This window comes from Triturus cristatus, chromosome 4_2 (assembly GCF_964204655.1).
Source record: "Triturus cristatus chromosome 4_2, aTriCri1.1, whole genome shotgun sequence".
Taxonomy (NCBI): Eukaryota; Metazoa; Chordata; class Amphibia; order Caudata; family Salamandridae; genus Triturus; species Triturus cristatus.
This window is the reverse complement of record NC_140586.1, coordinates 925,719,487-925,743,161: the sequence shown is the minus strand read 5'-3', so window position 1 is coordinate 925,743,161 and position 23,675 is coordinate 925,719,487. Positions and strand designations below refer to the sequence as shown.

Below are 23,675 nucleotides of genomic sequence, written 5' to 3'. Positions count from 1 at the left end.
ATTCGACGAAAGAAGAAGACTGAAGAATCTCCCTTGTAGCCAAGGAGTGGCTACCCTGTGCAAACAGGCACCATCAAGTGACTACCCTTTGCTTTGTGAAACGTTCGACGAGGAACCGACTGCAGAGCCCGACCAGAGCCTTGATTTCCAGACTTCTCCGACCCTCATCCACATCTGCAGCAGAGCTGAGATCCGTGGAGGCGACGAGCGACGTGGGACCGGCTACCTGGGAAAAGTGGCTAGTAACTTACAGCGCAGCTTCTGAGGTACCCTCGAAGTTGTGCACCGGGGATTGAGAAGCCCCAACCCCAAGCACCATCTGCACCGAAGACCAGCCCCCCACACTCCACGAGTCCTGCGTGGGGCCCTTCAGCATTTTCCTGCTTGCCGCGTCTGTCCGGTTGCTTGCCCGCTGGCTAGTGGCCTTTGTGACGACGCTCCCTAAAATCTTCTGCGCTGGTTTGGCTCCTCCAGACTGGCTCCCGCTTCTCTGCAAAGAAGAAGCACCCCAGACCTTCCTGGTCTGCACCAGAAGCAAGTCCCTTGTTCTTCGTGGGTTCCGCTTGCCAAGGCTTGGTGAGTCCTAGTCCAACTTCGACGCCGCCGACAGCAAGAGCCTTCGTGGGACAGCTCGCCTCCTGGTCCTGGTCGTCCTCGACGCTTCCTGGTCCTCCTGGCTCCAGCGACAAGCTTCACCTTCACCTGCAACTCTTCACGACATCGCCTGGTTCCTTCCTGGTTCCACGTGGTCACTGGCTAGTGACCTTGACTCTGTCCCTTCTGCTTGCAGGTTTCTTCTCTTCGTGATCCCAGCCTTGGGATCCACCGGACACTCTCCCCTGACTGCCTGTCAGCATCTTTCTTCAGGCATCCATAGGAGTCGACGACGAAAACGACGCATCTTCACCCCTATGCACCCGCAGCCTGTGGGCTAGGTAACTTGGGTACTCCGGTGCTCATCAGGATAGTGACTATCCTAGTGTCTAGTTTTCAAGTCTCAACTTCCTAGCTACTCCGGAAGTGTCCTAAATCTATCTAGTTCTAAACTGTAACATTGCTATTGACTTTTACGCATTACGCGTGAGTGTTTCCACTCTGCACACGAATCCCGTGGGCCTCCCACTCCCTAACTAACGCTAGTGTAGTGTAGCCCCAGCGATTCCCTAGGCCTAGGCCTATTCTATTTCCGTGACAGTGGTTCTTATACCACTTAGTTAGTATATGGTTTGCGTGGCCCCTAGGGCCTAACTGTATTACTTACCTGTGTGACTTACTGTATGCATTAATAAGACTGTGTTGTACTTACCTCTAAACTCATAAAGAGTGCTGAGGGTTTGCTTAGAATAAATACACTTTATTTTATATATATATCTGTTGTGGTGTCCTTTCATTTGGTATTCAAGGGATTATATATGGTATCACAGCTGGCTTCACATGCCATTCAGAGTTTAGCCTAAGACTGCTCTTGTCCATGCTACCACTAGGATAGCTGGTCTATAAGGTTGACTTTACAACCAATCACCATAAGGGTATTTGGACTGATATAAGGTGTACACTATAACTAGTGACATCATACATCAGGCCAACTTCTCACATTGGTGAGCAGCGGTTGGGATCTGAGCTTGCTGTTGTAATACCATTGTAATCTTGAGATACTAAATTGAAAGATCACACAGATATTGTCTAGGTACATATAACATAGATTATTATACTTAAGTCCTACTGGACTTTGTAGTTGTAGGTTGAAGGGAATAACACACCCTGACTACAACTACTAGAAAGGTTTAGTAGAAACAACTAGTGTAGGTAGGTGCACACACCACACCCTCACTAGATCATGCCTCTGGGAGAAGATCAAGTAGATGCTCTCTCAGGAGGGGCAGGTCTGCAGAAGACCCCCTCTAGGTATGATACCTTAACATTCCAGGAGATGAGACAATTGTGTACCTCCAGAGGAATAAAACAGGGTGCAAACCCTACCCTTAGACAGCTAGTGGAGCTCCTGGAGGCCTATGATGCTGAAAGAGCTGCCAGGGATGGTGCCATAGCTGTAGATGGGGGTCTACCCACCACAGATGAGTCAGATGGGACTTCAGAGGAAGAGGTAGACAGCCAGGGCCAAGCAGGAAGACTTAGCCAGGCTAACTTAAGTTTACATGGGAGTTTGCATGGGGTCCCCCCATACAGACCCACAAGTAGGCATTCACAGAGAAGCAGGAGGGACAGATCCCCTTCAAGGGAATCCATCCACTCCCATGTTTCTAGCATCTCTAATGCTTCCTCTCACAGGGGAATGACTTCACCTGAGAGAAAGGAGCATAAAGCCAGAATGAGGGAAGCTAATCTGAGGATTCAGAGGGAAGAAATTGCCCTTGCCAAGGAGAAGCTTGCTCTGGCTAGAGAGCAAAAATTGTGTGGGTCAGAACCCACTGGTGGCAGCAACATTCCTAGAGATAGGGATAGGTCTTATGACCATAGAAACCTAAGCAAGATAGTCCCCCCATATCAGAATGGGGATGACATCCACAAATGGATGACTGCTTTGGAGAGGGCCTGCAAAGTACAGCAGGTACCCCAAAGTCAGTGGGCAGCTATCTTGTGGCTCTCCTTTTCTGACAAAGGTAGAGACAAGCTCCTCACAGTCAGTGATGAGGATGCAAACAATTACAAAGTCCTGAAGAGTGCTCTGATAGATGGGTTTGGCTTAACCACTGAGCAATATAGGTTGTTGTTCAGAGACACCCAGAAGACACAGACACAGGACTGGTCTGATTTTGTGGATTGTGCCACTAAGGCTTTGGAAGGTTGGTTAACTGGCAGCAAGGTGCAGGACTATACAGGATTGTACAACTTGATTATGAGGGAGCAGATCCTTAGTAATTGTCAGAACCAGCTTCTCCATCAACACCTGGTAGACTCAGATTTGACCTCTCCCCAAGAATTGGGAAAGAGGGCAGATAAATGGGTCAGGACCAGGATTAGGCCTAAAAATCAGGGTGGTGACCAAAAGAAAGATACCACCAAGCCTCAAGAGAAGGGTGGGGATAAAGCAAAAGAGAAATCTTCCTCAGGGCCCCAAAACTCCACACAGGGTGGTGGGTCCCAAGCTCCCTCCTCTACCACAGTTAAAAAGCCTTACTGCCATGTGTGTAAAACACCTGGGCATTGGAAAACTGACAGCAGTTGTCCACAGGCTAAAAACAAAACTGTTCCTCCAACTACTCCTGTCACACCACCTATTACTGTCAGCAGTAATCCCCCAGGTGGTGGGAGTGCCCCCAAAAATTTGGTTGGGTTTTCTTGGGGAACACAGGGGGACTCTGGCTTAGCCAACTCCCCTACAGCAGCTACTCTTGTCTGTGATGGTGGCATGGGGTTTGCCAACTTCACTGCCTGTCCCAACACTTTGGGTAGGTACAGACAGGAACCCTACATCAATGGTAGAAAAGCTGAGGCCTACAGAGACACTGGAGCTAGCATCACTATGGTGGCCCATAGGCTAGTTCCCTCTGAGCAGCTTTTGCCTGGTTTCTCATACCAGGTAACTAACATTGATGGCAAACAGAACAGTCATCCCATGGCAGAGGTATGTCTCAGCTGGGGAGGTGTCACTGGCCCAAAAAGGGTGGCAGTGTCTCCAACCTTGCCTGTGGACTGCTTACTGGGGAATGACTTAGAACTCTCAGCTTGGGCTGGAGTTGAACAAGACACCCATTCTACAATGGTAGGCCTTTCCAAAAAGGGTAGTGGGGTTGTGCCAGTCACAACCCCTGTCCAAGTAGCTTTCCTCCCTGAAAAGGTTGGAAGGGCAGTGGTAGCCACAGCCCAGGCACAGACAGACTTCCCTGTAGAAATTGGCAGAGCTGTGACAGTCACAGCTCAAACACAAACTGAGTGCCTTCCTGAAAAGGTTGGCAAGGCTGTAATGGTCTCAGCCCACACTCAGACTGATATAGGTGTAGTGAAGCCTGAAACTATGGATCACTCCACACAAACAGAGAGTAGTGGGGAGGAAGAAAAGTCTCCTTCTCCCCAGACATTAGGAAAAGGTCAGCCTCCTCAGGGATCTGACCTCACCCCTTGTGAAGGAACTGCCCCAGAGGTAGCCAGGCCTGGCCTGGCAGAGCCTCTGATGTCAGTGGCCCCTTCCAAGGTGGGACCCAGTCTGGTGCAGGTAGCCTGCCTCTCTCTACCCTGCCTCAGTCAGCCCAGGGCTGCAGAGGTCAGGGAGGTCAGTGGACCCCAAGAGGGCCCCTGTCCACAAGAACCCCCCCATCAAAAGAATGAGGATTGCCTGGCTAGTAGCCCTAGCCAGGTGATGGGTAAAAACATTCCTGAGGGATCCCCTTCACAGGTAGTTAGGGACCTCCCCCAGAGGGATTCTGTTGGGCACAGGCAAACATGGGACCTTAGGGCCCCAAACCTGACCTGTCCCTCCAGTAAGCCCACAAAAGGGACCCAGCCTCCAGCTTTAGGTAGCCAGAGGCTGACCCTGAGAGCACAGTGCAACTCAGTTAGAGAAAGAAAGGCATCCATGGTGGAGGATGATTGGAGGAAGCTGAGGCCTCACTTTGAGGACACTCACTTCAGTACTCCATCTCAACACCAGCCTTTTACTTTGCAAAGACACACCAAAGGTAGAGATTCCCTATGGTGGAGACCCTATGATATCTTTAGGATGAGGGATTGCTTAGTGGACCATGAGACAGGGGGTAACCATGCCAGTGCTGGTTCTTCCTTATATGGCCACTCAGGCAATAGAGGCTTACCTTGTCAAGGCCAGCCTTATCTCCTTTCGTTTGGGGGGGGGTTGTGTAGGAAGGTGGATATCTGACTATGGTTACCCCCAACTTTTTGCCTAGTGTCTAGCTGGTTTTTCGACTTAGTTGGCCTGAGATCCTGCCATTCAGGGTCTCAGGCTGTCTGCTCTCTCTGTAAAATGGACTCCATGTACCCTAGGTACATACACAATTGGTAAGGATCACCTTATTGGACCCTGTACAGTGTACCCTAGGTACCCAGGGCATAGGTGTACCCTAGGCCTCCCAGGGGCTGCAGCATGTATTATGCCACCCCTGGTCTGGCCTTCCAATCAGACACAACTGGCTGATCCCTCAGCTGGGGCAAGGTCGTGTAATCACCCCTTGCTTAGATATAGTATGCCTATATCTACCCTTATATATAGACACATGTGTACCTATCAGTCACTCCTATGGCAGGCCTTAACAATCCTGGAGGCAGAGTGCTTGGTAACATGTGAGATGGTGCTCTAGCATGAGCTGAGCCTGTCTGCAGCTTTCGGAACCATGTCCTTATAGCTGTTCTATGATATAGCCTACCATATACTCTTAAAGTGCCTTATAATCTTAAACGGTTATGGTAACTATGGTTTGGCTTTATCAAAACATGTCGTGTAAGGTGTCTAACACTTTGGAATAATACCCCCATACCATTTCTGGTGATGAGGATATTATTCCTCCCTTCTAGAGGGAGAGACATGTTAAAATCCTACTTTGCTGTTTAACTCTAACCAAAGCCTCAGCTTCACAAAATGGATGCTGCTGCCACAGACACAAGTCTGACCTCCTGCTGCTGGGAGTGATCCCAGCCAGGGAGGCCTGGACAATAGGTTTCCTGCTTGGGGAGGTGCTAGCACCTCCCCAGACAGCCTTTAGTGTATTGGGGCAGGGTGGGCTGAAAGGAATGAGACATGCCTGGGGCACACAAGGTGTTCCTTGCATAGTCCAGTTCAAACCGGCGCTGGGGCACTCCAGCCCCAGCTCTGGCGCGAAACTGGACAAAGGGAAGTGGGTGTAACCACCCCCTCCCAGGTCCCACCCATAAGGCGTGACCTAGCAGGTATCCCAGCCCCCCAGATTAGTATAAGAGTGGGAGTTGGGCCTCAAGACTTTAGATTATCCTGAACCTGCAAAACTGAACAGAAACTCTGGACCTTCGACATTCGACGAAAGAAGAAGACTGAAGAATCTCCCTTGTAGCCAAGGAGTGGCTACCCTGTGCAAACAGGCACCATCAAGTGACTACCCTTTGCTTTGTGAAACGTTCGACGAGGAACCGACTGCAGAGCCCGACCAGAGCCTTGATTTCCAGACTTCTCCGACCCTCATCCACATCTGCAGCAGAGCTGAGATCCGTGGAGGCGACGAGCGACGTGGGACCGGCTACCTGGGAAAAGTGGCTAGTAACTTACAGCGCAGCTTCTGAGGTACCCTCGAAGTTGTGCACCGGGGATTGAGAAGCCCCAACCCCAAGCACCATCTGCACCGAAGACCAGCCCCCCACACTCCACGAGTCCTGCGTGGGGCCCTTCAGCATTTTCCTGCTTGCCGCGTCTGTCCGGTTGCTTGCCCGCTGGCTAGTGGCCTTTGTGACGACGCTCCCTAAAATCTTCTGCGCTGGTTTGGCTCCTCCAGACTGGCTCCCGCTTCTCTGCAAAGAAGAAGCACCCCAGACCTTCCTGGTCTGCACCAGAAGCAAGTCCCTTGTTCTTCGTGGGTTCCGCTTGCCAAGGCTTGGTGAGTCCTAGTCCAACTTCGACGCCGCCGACAGCAAGAGCCTTCGTGGGACAGCTCGCCTCCTGGTCCTGGTCGTCCTCGACGCTTCCTGGTCCTCCTGGCTCCAGCGACAAGCTTCACCTTCACCTGCAACTCTTCACGACATCGCCTGGTTCCTTCCTGGTTCCACGTGGTCACTGGCTAGTGACCTTGACTCTGTCCCTTCTGCTTGCAGGTTTCTTCTCTTCGTGATCCCAGCCTTGGGATCCACCGGACACTCTCCCCTGACTGCCTGTCAGCATCTTTCTTCAGGCATCCATAGGAGTCGACGACGAAAACGACGCATCTTCACCCCTATGCACCCGCAGCCTGTGGGCTAGGTAACTTGGGTACTCCGGTGCTCATCAGGATAGTGACTATCCTAGTGTCTAGTTTTCAAGTCTCAACTTCCTAGCTACTCCGGAAGTGTCCTAAATCTATCTAGTTCTAAACTGTAACATTGCTATTGACTTTTACGCATTACGCGTGAGTGTTTCCACTCTGCACACGAATCCCGTGGGCCTCCCACTCCCTAACTAACGCTAGTGTAGTGTAGCCCCAGCGATTCCCTAGGCCTAGGCCTATTCTATTTCCGTGACAGTGGTTCTTATACCACTTAGTTAGTATATGGTTTGCGTGGCCCCTAGGGCCTAACTGTATTACTTACCTGTGTGACTTACTGTATGCATTAATAAGACTGTGTTGTACTTACCTCTAAACTCATAAAGAGTGCTGAGGGTTTGCTTAGAATAAATACACTTTATTTTATATATATATCTGTTGTGGTGTCCTTTCATTTGGTATTCAAGGGATTATATATGGTATCACAGCTGGCTTCACATGCCATTCAGAGTTTAGCCTAAGACTGCTCTTGTCCATGCTACCACTAGGATAGCTGGTCTATAAGGTTGACTTTACAACCAATCACCATAAGGGTATTTGGACTGATATAAGGTGTACACTATAACTAGTGACATCATACATCAGGCCAACTTCTCACACTTACTTCCCGCTTGTGCTTAGAAAATGTAAGGAGAACTGCGCTCTGCTGGGAGTGTTCTAGAGGGTGCTAACCGCTGATTAACTGGATGCCTACATTTAGTCTTTTTTTAAAAGGACATTGATAGGCTACTGTTTAGATGGCCTTGGGACATTATAGCCTATAAAGGATTTAAGGCACTGCTTGAAATTTTACTGTGCTACTCCCATCTCAATGACAGGGAATGATTCAGGCGTGTGAATCTATGAAAGATACCAATACTGGATAACTGTGGATACAGGTAAGTAACTTATTTTCTTATGCAACTGTCAAGTGTGAGAAGGTGGCCTGATATATGCTGTCCACTAGTTCTAGTGGGCACCTTGATCAGTCCAAACAACCCCTTATGGTGAATGGTTAAAGACAACATTTATTGAAAGCTATCCTAGTGGTAGCTATGGAGAGAAAGCCTACAGGCTAAGTCTTGAAGGAATGTAAAGCAGCTTGGTTTACCAGTCTATAATCTCTTGAATTATCAAATGAAAGGACAACCACACCAGCTATATATTTAAAATATATGTATTTAGGTTAACACACACCCCTCTAGTCTCTTTATGAGACTGGAGTTCGAAGTACTTAAGTTGCAAGATAGCAATCATCAGTAATAGCACAAATACACGGTGGGCCCTAGGGGCGTACCAAACCATATACCAAAAAAGTGGTATAAGAACCACGACTGGAATAGACACTAGGCCTATAGCCTGTAGACCCCAAGGAACCACCCAAGGTAGTGACACAGGGGACCCACGGGGACTGTATGCAGTGTGTAAAGATTAGGGACACTTCTAATCCAGTGAGGACCAAACCCTTTTGGACTTAAGAAGTTCTAGGGCTAGCACCCACGTGAGCACCGGAGTACTCGAGTTACCTCACCCAGGGAAGCCGGGTGCATAGGTGTCTTTTGGTGTCGGGTCGGGTTGTCGATTTCAATGGAAGCCTGCAAAGAACTGCTGCTGCAATGAAGAGAAGTGTCCAAAGAGATCCAAGCCTGGATCTGGGATGGAAGGAACCTGAAAGCAGAGGGGACAGAGTCTGGGTCACTTGCCAGTGATCGATGGCAGGATGGACCAATGCCCACAGACGTCAGGTGCTTCAGGTGAGTTGATGGGTGTCTAGACTCTTCAGCCACGAGGTCCAGGAGGCGTCGACAAAGTCCCCGAGCCGGATTCGAGCTGTCCCACGAAGTCTGTCGAGTGCTGCGGTGTCGGCGACCAGAATGGACCCAACAAACCTTAGCAACGGCAAGTCACTGGAATTTAGAGAAAGGACTGCGGTGCAGACCAGCAAGGTCTGAGGGAATCACCCAGCGAGTGTAATTCAGGGCACGTCTGGAGCAACCAGGGAAGCCCAATCAGAAAAGGAGTTGCCTTCATGGGGACCTGCTAGCCAACGGGCTGGTGATCGCGAATCAGCCTCGAGCGGTCGCACTTGAAGCTGGCCCACGGGTCACTCGTGGAGTGGAGGCCAACAATCTTCGGTGCAGGAGGTGCTCAAGGCTGGGGCACAACTTCGAGTAGGACCAGGAGGATAGTGTTGATGCAAAAGTTCACGGTGTCCAGGGGTCACGGTTCCACATCACCCACGATAGCCACGGGCCTCAGCTTTGCTGTGGACTCAGGGTAGCCTCGGGGAAGTCTGGAAATCCACCTCTGGGGATGCAGAGACTTCGGCGTCCGGCGGGAGCTTCAGAATTTCAGACAGGTCAGTTGCTTCTTTGGTGCCTGCCAAGCAGGGGAGTCACTCCTTCACCCCAAGGGAGATCTCTTCAGTCTTCTAGTTAAAGTAGAACATCGAAGGTCCAGGATATATGTTGCAGAGTTTCGTCCAGGGTAATCTATAGGGACTGGATTCCTATACTTATAGTAAGTTTAGGGGATGGACTAACTCTAAGGCCCCACCTATGGGTGGGCCAGGAAAGAGGGGTGGTTACACCCATTTCCTTTGTCCAGTTTCGCGCCAGAGCAGGGGCAGGTAGCCCCTGCAACCGGTTTGAACTGGGCTATGCACAGGGACACCAAACGTGCCCCCAGTGCAGGATTTCAAAGCACCAGAGAGTGTAGTAGTAAAATACTTTATTTCGATTGAATTTACAATCATAAAAAGTTCATTTGAAGCTTTACAACATTATAAAAATAAAAATCAGTTTGCCCACTGACTGCTTAAAAAGGGAGGCAATTTACATAAAAACACTGACACTCTAAGAACAACAATAATAGCGCAAATAATCAGTAAAAATTCAGTTTGGTAATGGCTGTTGAGGGAAGCAGACATTTAGGAGTAAACACTAACACTCTATATACAGGAATAATAACCGAATAAGCGGTAAAATCCTAAGAAACATTTGCCGATAGTTGAAAATGAATTTTCAAGCAGGCTTTAAGAAAGCAGGCTACAGTTTTGGCTACATACGGGGTATCTAGATTTTGAAGTGCCAGAAGAGCCGGTCTGCATCTTCTCAGCCCTATATGTCGAAGCAGAGGAACCAGCCAACGTTTCCGCGGGGACTTATAGAAACCGCAGAAAAAGGTTACATGCAAAGTTGACTGGCGAATAAGACCGTCACAGGGACAGTTTGGTAGTTCCCGTGACCAGTCTAAGGGCACAGGCAATGAAACAAGACGATAAAATAGATCAAACCGAAATCTGGTTAAAACATATCTCTCATAATTTGACAGAAAAAATGACAGATAAAATTGAATGCCATGAGGAAATTGGACCATCGTTAAATGAACGTTTGATTTTTTCACAAGTTCAGAACACAAACGAAGATCACTCAAGTGGTCAGCACATAGCTTTTTCAAAGATTTTCTAGATATGTCCACTAAGGATTCGGGATCAGTAAAATATGCAGAGTGATTCAAATCTGACAAAAATCTCGATACATATAGCAGCCAGGGAATCTTTTTCCAGTAGGACAAAGTGAGACAGTCAGATATTAGTGACCTAGTTAGATGACATTGCTCCTGGGTCCATATACGGTGCCAAAGTAGAATCGGTTGGTAGCTAATGATATCAGTCAGATACTCCCGACCGAGTTCCACATGGGTGCCGAAGGTAGGAGCACTACGAGGGAGGGCTAGTATATATTTCAGAAAGGAGTTTTCTGTAATTTGTAGGTCGTCAGCAGGCACATAGCCCCAGACTCCTGCACCGTATGTTGCCACACTCATACACTTGGCTTGGTAAATCTGCAAGAGCACAGTAGGAGCGGGCTTACCCAATTTCCTGGAAAACGAGGTCAGTGCAGATGTTGTACGTTGAAACTGCAGTTTTTTACTAGATATAGCAGGTTTCCAGGACAGGTGATTGTCAATAAGGATACCTAGATAAGGATAGGTGGTGGCAGTTTCTAATCTGGTCTTCTCGATAAAGAGAGATTTACATTTTTGGGCTCTTTTCCCGATGTTCATAACAAAAGTCTTAGATTTATTGACTTTAAGACCAAGAGAAGACATAAATTCACAGTATTTATCTAGTTGGATCTGGAGTTGATTAGGTGTCCTAGCTAAGATGACTGAATCATCTGCATACAATAATGCAGGAATAGGGCGGGAGCTTATGCAGGGTAGATCTTTGCTGTCAACCAACATCGCTTGCTCCAGTCCGTTAGTATAGATGTTAAATAGGAATGGAGCAAGGACGCATCCCTGCCTTACACCTTTTTCAATATTGAAGGATTCCGTAAGCTCCCCTTTAATACCATATCTCACGCATGCTTTTGCATCCGAGTATAGCTCTCGGAGAAAATTCAGCAGTGCAGGATCTATGCCCAGATTTTTCAAAATCGCCCAAAGCTTGGAGTGGATTACGCAATCGAATGCGGAACTCAAATCCACGTAGACTAGATGAAGTTTACCACCTTTGGCCCCTACATATTTACCTATAAGCAAGGTCAGATTTAAGGCCTGTTCCACAGTGCCCAGGCCCTCCTGGAACCCAAACTGTAGATCAGTTAAGATCTTATTCTCTGTGGCCCAGTCCCTTAAACGCTCCAGAATTAATCTGCCAGCTACCTTGCCTAGGGAATCCAAAAGGGAGATGGGCCTGTAACAGGCTGGATTGTCCCGATCTCCCTTTTTGAAAATGGGCAGAAGCACAGAGGTGGACCAAGAGTCAAAAAGGCCGATCTGGGTAACTGCAGACATGACCTGTGTGACAATTGGAGACCAAAGATCTATGTTGCTCACAAATATGTCTAAGGGGACCCCGTCTGGACCGGGCGCCTTACCGGTCTTTGAGGCGGTCAGTGCTGTGATTATCTCCTCTAGATCGAAATAGAGATCGATGGGAAAGATGTTATTACTAGGAGGAGCTTCCGCCTCTGGTCTGGGGGCCTCAGTTATCACGGGGTTATCCGCGAAGATCTGCGAGTAGTGAGCTACCCATTTGTCAGCAGGTACTGCCACGTCTAGATGCTCTATCGCAGTTTCATCAACTAGGAAAGGGGCCTTGACTGTTCTCCAAAACATGATAGAGTCCTTGGTTAAAGTACTCTGATGTAATTGGGCCCAGAGGTTATTTTTTATTTCCTGTTTGCGTGATTGCTGTGCCATCTTATAATTTTTCCTCAAAGAGGCAATTTGGGGCTTGACCCTAATCTTTTTTTGTAGAGCGTTTTTCAATGCACGCTGCGCTTTGCGGCAGCGGGAATCAAACCACCCTCTTGAATCCTTATCATTGGCAAGAGTCTTATAGGAACAAGTGAGCTCTTGTCTGATGGCTTCTAATATTTTGGTGAAGCTAGAAAGGATCAGCTTGGGGGAGGAAGACGGCTCCAAACACTGATAGATCAGAGGAAGGGTTTTTTGAATAATCTTGCTAGTGATCTCTGTGGGATTGATCGTCGACCACTTGACAGTATAACCATTGATTTTGTTCATCTCCAGAGAATGCTGCGCTAGGAGACTTGTTTTTGGGCAGGCTGAAGGTGGTATATTTAATGCTAAGGTTATGCTATTTGGATAGTGGTCACTTGAAGGATCAGTGCCAGTTGAAAATTGCTTCAATCGGTTTTTTAAGGATTGAGAGCATAAGATAAAATCAATGGTAGTGGAGGCACCTTTACCATGAAAAGTCGGCTTAAACTCTACAGCGGGACACGCTAGGATGTTGGCGAATTCAAGTTCTAATGCAAAAATACAGGTATTTAGTGCTTGACCCACAGCGTTATGGGTGAAGTGGGCCAAGGGGGCATCGTGCTCGTCTGAAAGCCCACAGATACCTTTGTCATATTTGTTACACAGATACACATTGAAGTCCCCACCCCACACAAGATGACAATTTAACTCTTGACTCATAGCTTTTTGATCTTGTAAATACAAAGCAATTTCCGACAAAGATTTTACACAGTCGCTAGGTGAGGAGTTATTATACATATTGATGAGATAATAACTAGAGTTATTGTCTGGAACTATTTTAAGGATTTGGAAAATTGGCGAGACTAACTGAACTTCCATGATAGTAAAAGGAATTAAATTCGAAACATAGATGGCTAAGCCGCCCTTAGGTCTACCATGAGTGGACGGTAAGGGAGGAAGGTGAAATGTTTTAAAACCCTGTATGTGGATAGGGTCAATTGCCCAAGTTTCTTCGAGGCAGATTAACTTAAATTTATTAGTTACTTCCACCCAAGACTGAAGATGGATTTTCGATCTTAAGCCAGCTACGTTCCAGAATATAATTGGAAGATCCTGGGTTGATGTAAAAGTACAATTTGGAAGCTGAAGTTCAGCGGAGGAATGTGAGAGTTGAGATAGGGACTGGGTGGTTATAACTGAAGGAGGAGGATTGGGTTTAGGCTCCCTGGGTTGGGGAGTAATAAATTGTGAATTTGGGAGCAAGTCTGCAGGGGTAGCTGGCATGGTATAACACGCGTTCTGGTGAGGGGAAGATGACTGCTGTTGGACCAGGGTATACTGGGGAGGGAAAGACTCGGACTGGGGACCATACGAAGATGGCGGGAAGGAGCCGGCCCCCCGAGTGATCTTACAGGGGACTTTGAAGTTAGGAGAGACGCTGATGTAACTGCTGTCTATCATAGGTAGAGATGATAGTCAATCCACCATGTCCAGGCATTCATATCTGTTGGATAGTGGTGGACCTCTCCAATTGCTGAAGTAGCCTGGTGGTGGGTTGCTAAGGCCGTGCCCCGACCACTGATTACGGTCTCTAATTCCGCCCCAGTTCCCTACCCTCGTCCAGGACCATGGAGGACCTGCATTACGCCGTGTATTAGGGGGATAGAAGTACGACAAATTATGGGTTGCAATCCCTTCGGTAGAAGATTGGTCACCCCAAGAGCAAACATACTCGACTGTGTTGGGATTTTCAAAGTTTACTATTATACAGTCGCCCTGTATGTTTTTTGGTTGGTTACCTAGCCAAGGCACTCTACGCACTGTAGTAACTCTGTTGTCCATAAAAGTTGGAAGCGGTCTGTTATTGGACAACCAAAAGATTACTTTATTTTTTAGGGACCAAACCGGTTCATCCTGGTTTGGGGGGAGTTCCGGAACCCCAGTCATTATTACTACATAAGGAGAGGCCTCGAGTGGAAGATGGATAGGGGGAATCTTCTTATTACGGTTGTTAGGAATGGTGTTGAAGCCGGTAGCAATGTTGGATTGAACAGGAGCGGGAATAGGGACTATAGAAGAGGGAAGGGAAGGAGGAAGATTTGGTAGAGGAGGTGCTGTTGGGTTAGAATTGGTTACAGAGCGAGGTAGTAACGGGTTAGAAGATTTAGGAGGTGGTTGTGGCTTGATTACAGGTGCGAGGGAATGATGGTGAATAGGCTTCTCAGGGACTTTTTGTTTATTGGTTTTAGAGTTCTGGACGGAGGTTCCTGTTTTTGACGCTTTGGCGTTTGGAGTGTTTAAGGTGATAGGCCTGCCTTTCGCCAAGTTGGAATCCATCTTGTTACCTGTACTTTGGGATAGTACGAGGGACAGTTGAGTAAGTTGAGACTGAACCATGTGTAGGGCCTTTTCTATGGGTTCCAGGTGAGATTTAAACAGATCACCAATTCTAGTAAGCAATAAGCTGTCGTTGGTGCATGCATTACTTGTAAGATTACCATTCATCGTATCTTCACAGCTGTAGTTGCTGCTTGAGCTGGTGGTATTTGTGTTCAAATTAGCGGGGATGGAATCCACTATTTGAACATTTGTCAGTGAAGGAGAATGATAGGGGGATGGAAGGTTAGGATTTTCCGGGGGAAAATTTAAAACAGAAGAGGTTACAGAGATAGTTGTGGCAGATGGAATGGTAGAATGGGAAGGCTTAACAGTTGACTTCCTTTTTGTTTTCTTAGGGATAGCTCCTTCTCGTGTACCCCTAGCCTTTGGGGAAAAGGAGGTGTTATCTGGTTGAGTAGCAAAAATGACAGGAGATTTTTCCAAGGATAAATGGGAATCAGACAGAACCAGAGATGCAGAGAGGTCCACTGTGCAGGGGACAGTGTGCAATTCTGCGTGCACTATCGATGGAGGAGGTAGATCAACAGGACGTGAGGGGGTTTTTGCAGTGCCCAGCAGGCCCATCGAAGAGCGCCTGGCTATCGTCAAGTCCTGTGAGATCCTTCGATCCAGTAAGATAATGCCCTGCTCAATAGCATCGTTAGCTTTAGTTATGAATTGATCAATTGGGCCAATGATCTCGCCGGCTAATTGAGCCTGCTTTTTAACAGTATTCCTAGTGGTTCTCGGGGACATTATGCCGTGTAAATTATAAAAATATTAGTCAGCAATAAATGTTCACGGGCCAATATGAATGATGTCAATATAAAATGACAGTACCAGAAATTTAAAATACAAACTGTAAATAGGGTGGCCCAGTCCAGTCCTGCCCGGTCTTGAACGGGCTTAAACGGGCCCGCCCTTGGCCCGGGCTTCGCGCGCGTCCCGCGTTACGTTTGGGGCTAGTCAATTTATAATGGGAGAGACAGGGGGCGTGACCTCCGGGGGAAGAGGCACCAGCTGTTAGATGTAGGGGCTGCTGGTCCTCGCAATCCCCCGGTGAAGTCGGCAGGTAGCCCTGGAGTCTAGTGCACGCTGGGAGCGTGCAGACTGTCCGCCGAGTGCGGAATAGCTCCCACCAGCGACACGACCCTTCGTGAGCAGAAGTCCAGCACCAACAAAGTGCCCTCCTTTACAGTGTTCCGTGGACCCTCCAAACAGCAAAACCCAACAGATGAGCTTCAGAAGAACTTCGTATTCCGCAGGGTTGAACAATAAGCGGAGTAGATCAATCCAGAGCTGTTCACTCCCAATAGGAAGCAGTGGCAGGGCAGTGTGTACTGGCAGAGTCAATAAAGTTTTGTTGAGAACACAAAACTTGCAGAGTCAATAGTTTAGTTGCAAAAAATAAATAAACAAAAAAACGTACACTCCACAATGATCTCTGCCGTCTGTGACAGGGTTTTAAGAAATCTCTCTATCCCAATATGTCCGCAAATACAGGTCATGAACAGAGTCAGGGCAGCGAGCAACTCCTTACGACTGCACGCGCGCCGCGCGTAAGAATGTCAGAAACGCCAGCTTACCGAAGCGACGGCATGCCTTCCTGAGGCTGGAGCTGGCTTCTCAATCAGCTGGAGTTCAGCGACGGATGAGAAATCCTCACAACCCCTAGGTAGAACGGGGAAGAGGAAGGAAACGGGCAATGTTCCCAGCTGGTGTGAAACAGGAAAAATGAAACTGACGATGTCCCAGCAGGCGTCACGGCAGCCCCAATACACATCTGCCTGTCTGGGGAGGTGGTTACACCTCCCTTCGACAGGAAACGTTTTGTCCAGACCTCCCCTGCCGGAATTTCGGTCAGCAGCAGGAGGCCAGACCCGTGTCTGTGGCAGAGGCATCCATTTTGTGATGCCAGGGTTCAGGAAAGTCCTACCGGGTTTAGCCAGTGTGAACATGTCTCTCCCTCTAGAAGGGTGGAATGCTACCCCCGCCGCCAGGACTGGCGGGCAGGGGGTAGTATTCCAAAGCGTTTGACACCAAACACGACATGTTTTGATGCAGCCATCCCTAAGTTAGCATTTACCGCGAGGTTATAATGCACTTAAGAGTATATGGTATGGCTGTATCACAGAACAGCCATATGGAAGTATTTCCGAAAGCTGCAGATGGGCTCAGCTCATGCTTGGGCACCCTCTCACATAAAACCAAGCACTCTGCCTTCAGGATTGTCAAGGCCTGCCAAAAGAATGGCTTATAGGTTTATATGTGTCTGTATAAGGGTAGTGATATAGGTAGCCTATACCACAGTAAGGGGTGCAAACACTCCCTTACCCAGGCTGCAGTAGCAGACCTGTGGTGCCATTTTGGAGTGCTTCCCAGGGGTGGCATACTACATGCTTCAGCCCCTGGTAGGCCTCTGAGGTACCTATGCCCTAGGTGCATAGTATACCATATACTAGGGGCTTATAAGGCACTCCAGAATCCAATTAGATATGTACCTAATGTACATGGAAACCATTTTAGAGAGGCAGCAGCTAGGCTGTGGTTCTGATTAGCAGGGCCACAGCCAGACTAAGGTCGAAAAACAGTGAAACACCAGCAAAAAGTGGGGGTACCCATGTGAAGCAGATACTACTCTCCTACATCAAGCATCACAGTGCATGTTATTTTCAGTGTATCACTCGTTATTCTGATCTAAGCAAGATAAAACGACGAAGATCACACCAGTAGTGCAGGTAAGGCAGACTGTTAGTGTAAATCACAGAAATTACGAGAACATAGGCCACAGCTCAACTGCGCTCTTATTCCACTGAATACTGTAATTGTTGTGAACCCTGTTGGAAGGTTTGTTTTCTGGTATAAATGTAGGCCACGGAAGCACCTGCATGCCTTCTACAAGTGACACTGTAATTTCTGAGCATATGGTTAAGTGACACGATCCTCGTTGTGGGTCAGCCACTGGACAGGTGAGGCACAGGTGCGGGGAGAGTCGGACACCAAAAATGCCCTGGTGAGTGGCCTAAATGCTTAACATACAGAAATGCCCAATTTCACCCCTGGCGAGTCCGGGGCCCATCATAGCTGCTCGGACTCACAACACCTTTGTCACAAGAAAACCACAGGGCCATCCATGATGGCCCGCGGGGCAGCTTTCCTTTGTCCACAGCTCAAAGGGTGGGGCATACATGGTAGATTTGAGCGAGGAGAAATCGCTCGGTCCCCCTGCATCCAGAGAAGGCAACTGCCAACAACACATTAGAGTACAGCCCCTTTTTAAGTCCCTTTTTAAGATCAGGCTGCCCGCGAAGGATCCGCTAGACTGCGGTAGTTCCCCTGTGACAGCTCAGCATTCCAGTAAGTCTGCTGCGGGCATGTGGGGCCGCAGTACTGCTCTCATCGGCTCCACTCACCTTTAATGCCTTGCGAGGGTGAGTGGGCAAGAGCTCTGCCAGCCCAAGATCTCCCTTTGTACGGGCACACTGACACCGTGGTCATGCTTACATTGGGTCCCGCCCTCCAGAGTACAGCTTCAATTGCCGTCACCCCAGGGATGGAACCCCTGCTTACCAAGGCAACGCTGTGGCCTGGTTAGGGAGGCTTCTCATGGCGCTGAGGCGTCGGCCCTCCCTCGAACCAAGATGACGCGGTCAGCTTGCGTTTACCTGGGGGGACAGGCAAAAGTGCCCAACACGCAGTGATAATACTCAAAGTTCCCGCACACACACTGGGCGAACAGGCAATCCACTTTGCACTCAGGCAGGGCCGATCGTATTCAGGCAACCAGACTTCCGCAGCCGGTTTCAGGTTGCCTAACAAAATCTTTCCAGTTCCTTAGATTTCAAAGAACAGCGAGGGGGATGCAAGCCAACAAGTCCCTGGAGAGCAATGGGGGCAGAAAGAGCAGATAGGTGGGCAGCAGGCCAGCACATAACACAAGATGCAAAGTGGCAGTCCCTCCTGCAGCCCAACAGTCATCAGCAGAGCAAGTAGTTCAAATGGCTATTCATCCTGGCTGCATTGTAGTCCTCTGGCAATGTGCAGTTTGAGAGCCAGTGGTGTCTGGCTACAAGTCCACATAGTGTTACAGCAAACAAATGATGGACGGAATGCTGACAATGCAAACATTCTCCCCCAGTCAAAAGATCTGGGTTAAATGCATCGTTCTTTTGCCCACTACGCCACCCCAATTTGGACACAGCCATATGCAAATCAGTCTTGACCCTGTGCCCCATGGGAACAATCCAGACCGAACTGCCAGGCCAGGTCCTCCCTGGACCGGAAACGGCAGTTCGGGCTGGACTGTCCCCATGAGGCACAGGGTCAAGACTTATTTGCATATGGCCAGGTCTAAACTGGGGTGGCATGTGAGCAAAAGAATGATGGATTTAACCCAGATCTCTTGACTGGGGGTGAATGTTTTGATTTGTTCTGCATTTCGTCCATCAATTGTGTGTCTTTTGCTTTCTCGCCCTAAGTGCGCCAGGTATGCCCAGACGTGGGTCCTGGGCTCACTGTGCCACTGGAATCAAGCTATCCTGGCTGAAGAGGGGTGAAACCCCGAAACCGGTCCTAGGATGCTTGTTTCCGGTCCAGGGAGGACCTGGCTGGGCAGTTCGGGCTGGACTGTTCCCATGAGGCACAGGTTCAAGACTGATTTGCATATGGCCATGTCTGAACTGGGGTGGCATGTGAGCAAAAGAATGATGGATTTAACCCAGATCTCTTGACTGGGGGTGAATGTTTTGATTTGTTCTGCATTCCGTCCGTCAATTGTGTGTCTTTTGCTTTCTCGCCCTAAGTGCGCCAGGTATGCCCAGACGTGGGTCCTGGGCTCACTGTGCCACTGGAATCAAGCTATCCTGGCTGAAGAGGGGTGAAACCCCAAAACCGGTCCTAGGATGCTTCATTCCGGTCCAGGGAGGACCTGGCTTGGCAGTTCGGGCTGGACTGTTCCTATGAGGCACAGGGTCAAGACTGATTTGCATATGGCCAGGTCTAAACTGGGGTGGCATGGTGAGCAAAAGAATTATGGATTTAACCCAGATCTCTTGACTGGAGGTGAATGTTTTGATTTGTACTGCATTCCGTCCATCAATTTTGTGTCTTTTACAAGTCCGCCTAGTGTCTGAAAACATGGAATCAGAGCCCCTGTACTTGTACTAAAAAATGTCTTTGATGAAGGTGTGACTTTAAAGGAACTCTCAGAAGTGTGAAACAATCCCTTTGAACCTAGTCTTGGCTCCAGACAGTCAGTAGAGGGTAAATCATCCCTTTGGGTGAGGGCAGGACACAACTTATACAAATGTAAAGTGTGAATGAACTCTCCCTCTCCCAGCTCAGGAAGACTATCAGTATGCAGATGAATGCAGATGTATCCCCTGTCACATCCAGCCCTTCCTGGGTTGTGGCTGTCTGGAAGGTATGCACCAAGTGTATCTGTCACCCAGCCGTAGACGTAGATTGGAGTCAGGCTGTAAAGCTCAAAGAATCATAAGCACAGAGACATGCCTACTTTTTAAAAGTGGCATTTTTAAAATAGTAATGTCAAATCTAACTACGCCAGTAAGCAGGATGTCTCACCACTATTTTTGACATACCAACACCCCTTCTTTCTGATCAGGAATTACCTCTTAAAAGTATATAAGGGAATTCCCAATGCTAGCGAATGAGGAGAGTAGGCCTCCCAGTAGTGAGAAACAAAATAAGCTGTTTGTCACTACCAGGGCATGCCACACAATAAAGGCACATGTTCGTCCTTTTACTTACACAGCGCCCTGCTCATAGGGCTACCTTGGGCCTACCCTAGGAGTGACCTATATGTAATAAAAGGGGAGCTTAAGGCTTTGCAAGTAGTTTTAAATGCCAAGTCAATGTGGCAGTAAACTGTGCAAGGAGTCCCTGCAGTGGCAGGCCTGAGACAAGTTTAAAAGGCTACTTTTTGTGGGTGGCACAATTAGTGCTACAGACCCGCTAGTAGCATTTAATTTACAGGCCCTGGGAATATGGTATGCTACTTTACAAGGGACTTATAAGTAAATTAAATATGCCAAACAGATGTAACCCAATCATACCATGTTTAAGGGAGAAAGTGCATGCACTTTAGCACTGGTTAGCAGTGGTAAAGTGCCCAGAGTCCTAAAGCCAACAAAAAGAGAATCAGAAAAATAGCAGGAGGAAGGCAAAAAGTGTGGGTATAACACAGCAAAAAGGGCCAGGTCGAACAATATTTAAGGCTGTTAGACTTCCCATGAGATACTTCACACTGTGGGTCAGACATCACATGTACCCCATGCCATGTCAGGGTCCTTCTGCAAAATTCAGTCAACCAGGACACCTTGAGCTCTCTGAGAGAATGAGGTGCAAATTATTGTATTTAGAATGTTTACTTTCCAAGCACTTTGGCTGACGATCCAGTCAGGCTTCTACAGACTCTGCTGTGCGAGCTGAGGGCTCACACCCCCGTTCAAACAAACAGTTGTGTGATGCTTCATCCCACTTATCATGTTAAACTGTGTTGATGGTATTTCTATTACCAGTGACTCAGTAGGAAAGGAAATTATGGAAATTTCCATTGTAGCTGTGCTCATATATACATTCTTATTTTTCTTTTTTACCACCACAATTTTTTTTAATATTGTACTTTTATTTTGCAATAGCCTCCTATAATACTAGGCCACATTGTGTGTGTGTGTGTCTGTCTGTCTGTCTCCCAACAAGAAACTATGGTAGGGAGGTTCTCTTCCTCGCTAGTCTAGGCAGGCAGCTCATCACTTGGTCTCCACAGGCTGGAGCGATTACCATCTAAAGGAAGCTCCTTGGATTGACAAGTGTCCGTGTGTGATTCATGAGTTCAGATGCCACATCTACATGCTTTCTCTTGTCTCCTCCTATTCACAGGTGCGTGATGTTGAAGCTGTTGTCAAAAGGTTTAAGACGGATCTTCACAACTGTGTGGGCTACATTCAGGAACCCAAGAAGCTGAAGGACACAATTGTTGAGCTGTACAGCAAGTATGTGCACACATCTGATGCGGTAAGTCTCATCTCTTGCCTTTTCCTTACTCCTGAGCATCAGAGCACAAGCATGTGTAGGTTTCCACCTGGTGTGTCTGTCGTAAAGTCATTTACATGGACAGCCCTATTCCCCTGAAAGTCTGTATCCACTGCTGAGCAGTGCTGCAAGTGTGTGTTGACCCCAGAGACTGTGAGAGGGGCCTATTCCCCTGAGTCAGATTCCTGCAATCCCATAATTCCTGTCACATCTCTCATAATTTGTCCCTCTTACGCTCTGACCAAATTCCTCTAATTTGGTGAGTCTCCCCTCTCTTAATTAAAGTACTCAGCCATTTCACCATCCATACTTATTGTAATGCCTAGAGACCCCTACCTCACCTTTGTCCTCAACTCCTCATGTCATTTTGGAATCCTGGCCTTTTAAAATTCTCTTTCTTCTTGCTGCCACCATGTTATTTTCATACCTACAATCTGAATTTTTTATATTCTGCCCTGGCCTAGGCCTTAGATGCCAATTCTCAATAGGTGTCTTCACCTTGTGCCCCCTGTGCCTCTGTACTGCTCCCAAATGACCCATAACCCCCAGGTTTGGGGGAACGAACCTACTATCCCAAAATGTGAGGGAGAGACAGATAACTGGCTGGTGCTCAGCATCCCCCTTGGAATACGACTGATTAGGCATATCAGTGATTAATGCATTCCCTATCGCGCCGCCCCTTATTCATTCCACAATACATGAATTATTCTCTACCCAGAGTCCCTCACAGCTCGGAAGCAGAGGCCTGGTATGGCCTAGTCAGTCCGTGGTGATGCTTTGCCCACCTAAACACCCCGGCGACCAGCACAGTTCACAGGTGAAGAGTCTGAGCTTTTGAATGAAATTCTCAGTCCGACACCTTCATTCGAGAGGATGAGCTGAACATTCAGGCTAGCCTTGTGTCCAGTCTCATGCCTTTCATGGAACTCTTGGGAGGAGGCTGAGAACATGGAAGATGTCTGTGACCGTGGCAGCATGAGGTGGGCTAATCCGCTGGTTCCTCACCAGGGGCGGTCAGAGGAGATTCTGACATTTCTCTCCACAGTGTGATAGGAGAAGAGCAGAGGATAGCATCTGGAACCGAGCAGTCTACTCATGCATGCTTGACTCTGCTATGGTTTGATATTTCAGGACCATGAGTAACAGAAGAGGTTCTGCCTGAAACAGTGGGGGCAGGCATCTGATGATTGGACGTTTGTATGCGAGTAAAAAGTCAATGTTCCTTCATTGGCGTCGCATGCAAGATGTTGACCCGGTCTTGTATTCTATCTCAACCATAACTTAATTTTCTCTTTCTCTGTCGCAGAATTTTCCCTGTTCTCCTTTGTAGCATCTTCATTGATAAATCATAAATGTTGGAGTAATTTCCTGCTGTGTATGTTCACAACAGGACCACTTCATATCCAATATCTGTATTTAGAGTTATGCACACAAGGTGCAGTTGTCCATGCATATATAAGATGATCAGCACCCTTCAGAAGCCTATCCAAGGCAAGATTTTCCAAAATGTAGACCGATGTGTGCTGCAAATAGGCAATTTCAAAACTACACTGCAGCAGCTGAAATGTAAAAGGACAAAAACCAGTCTGATAGTCTTACACTGTATAACAGCATCGCCCCTCTTAAAACGCGAGTAGCTGATAGAGGAAGACCTTCCGCTCCCTGGTTTACGGAGGAACTCAGGAAGAGCAGGAGCGCCTGTAAATACCTAGAAAGGAAATGGAGACAGGATTATGACCCATGGGCCAGGCTAACCTATAAGAACGCACTAAAAGCTTACTATAAAGAAGTTCGGCTGGAAAAAATGAGCTTTCTCCACAAAAAAATTGAGAAAGCAGGAAACAAAAGTGAAGAACTTTTCAAGGTCGTAAAAGACTTTACGGCCCCTGCTGCGCTGAAAAACCCTTTTGTTCCTACGAATGCTTGGGCTGACAGCATTGCTCAGTTTTTTTTCAATAAAATCTCTGCTCTACAGTCCACTTTTGTAGCCGCAGGCCCTGACTGCTATGGAAATCTGGATAGTCTTTTTTTACAGTCGCCTCCTTCTGTGAACTGTCTACTACATATTCCAGA

General features: G+C 48.0%; 1 protein-coding gene across 1 annotated transcript in view; it reads left to right on the top strand.

Moving 5' to 3' along the window:
- Positions 1-23,675, top strand: part of CFAP57 (cilia and flagella associated protein 57) — a 355,646-nt gene that overhangs the window by 296,544 nt on the left and 35,427 nt on the right. Inside the window, exon 20 of the mRNA XM_085602986.1 lies at positions 21,450-21,584. Within this exon, the coding sequence (XP_085459112.1) occupies positions 21,450-21,584 (135 nt within the window). The remainder of the gene's footprint in view (positions 1-21,449; positions 21,585-23,675) is intronic.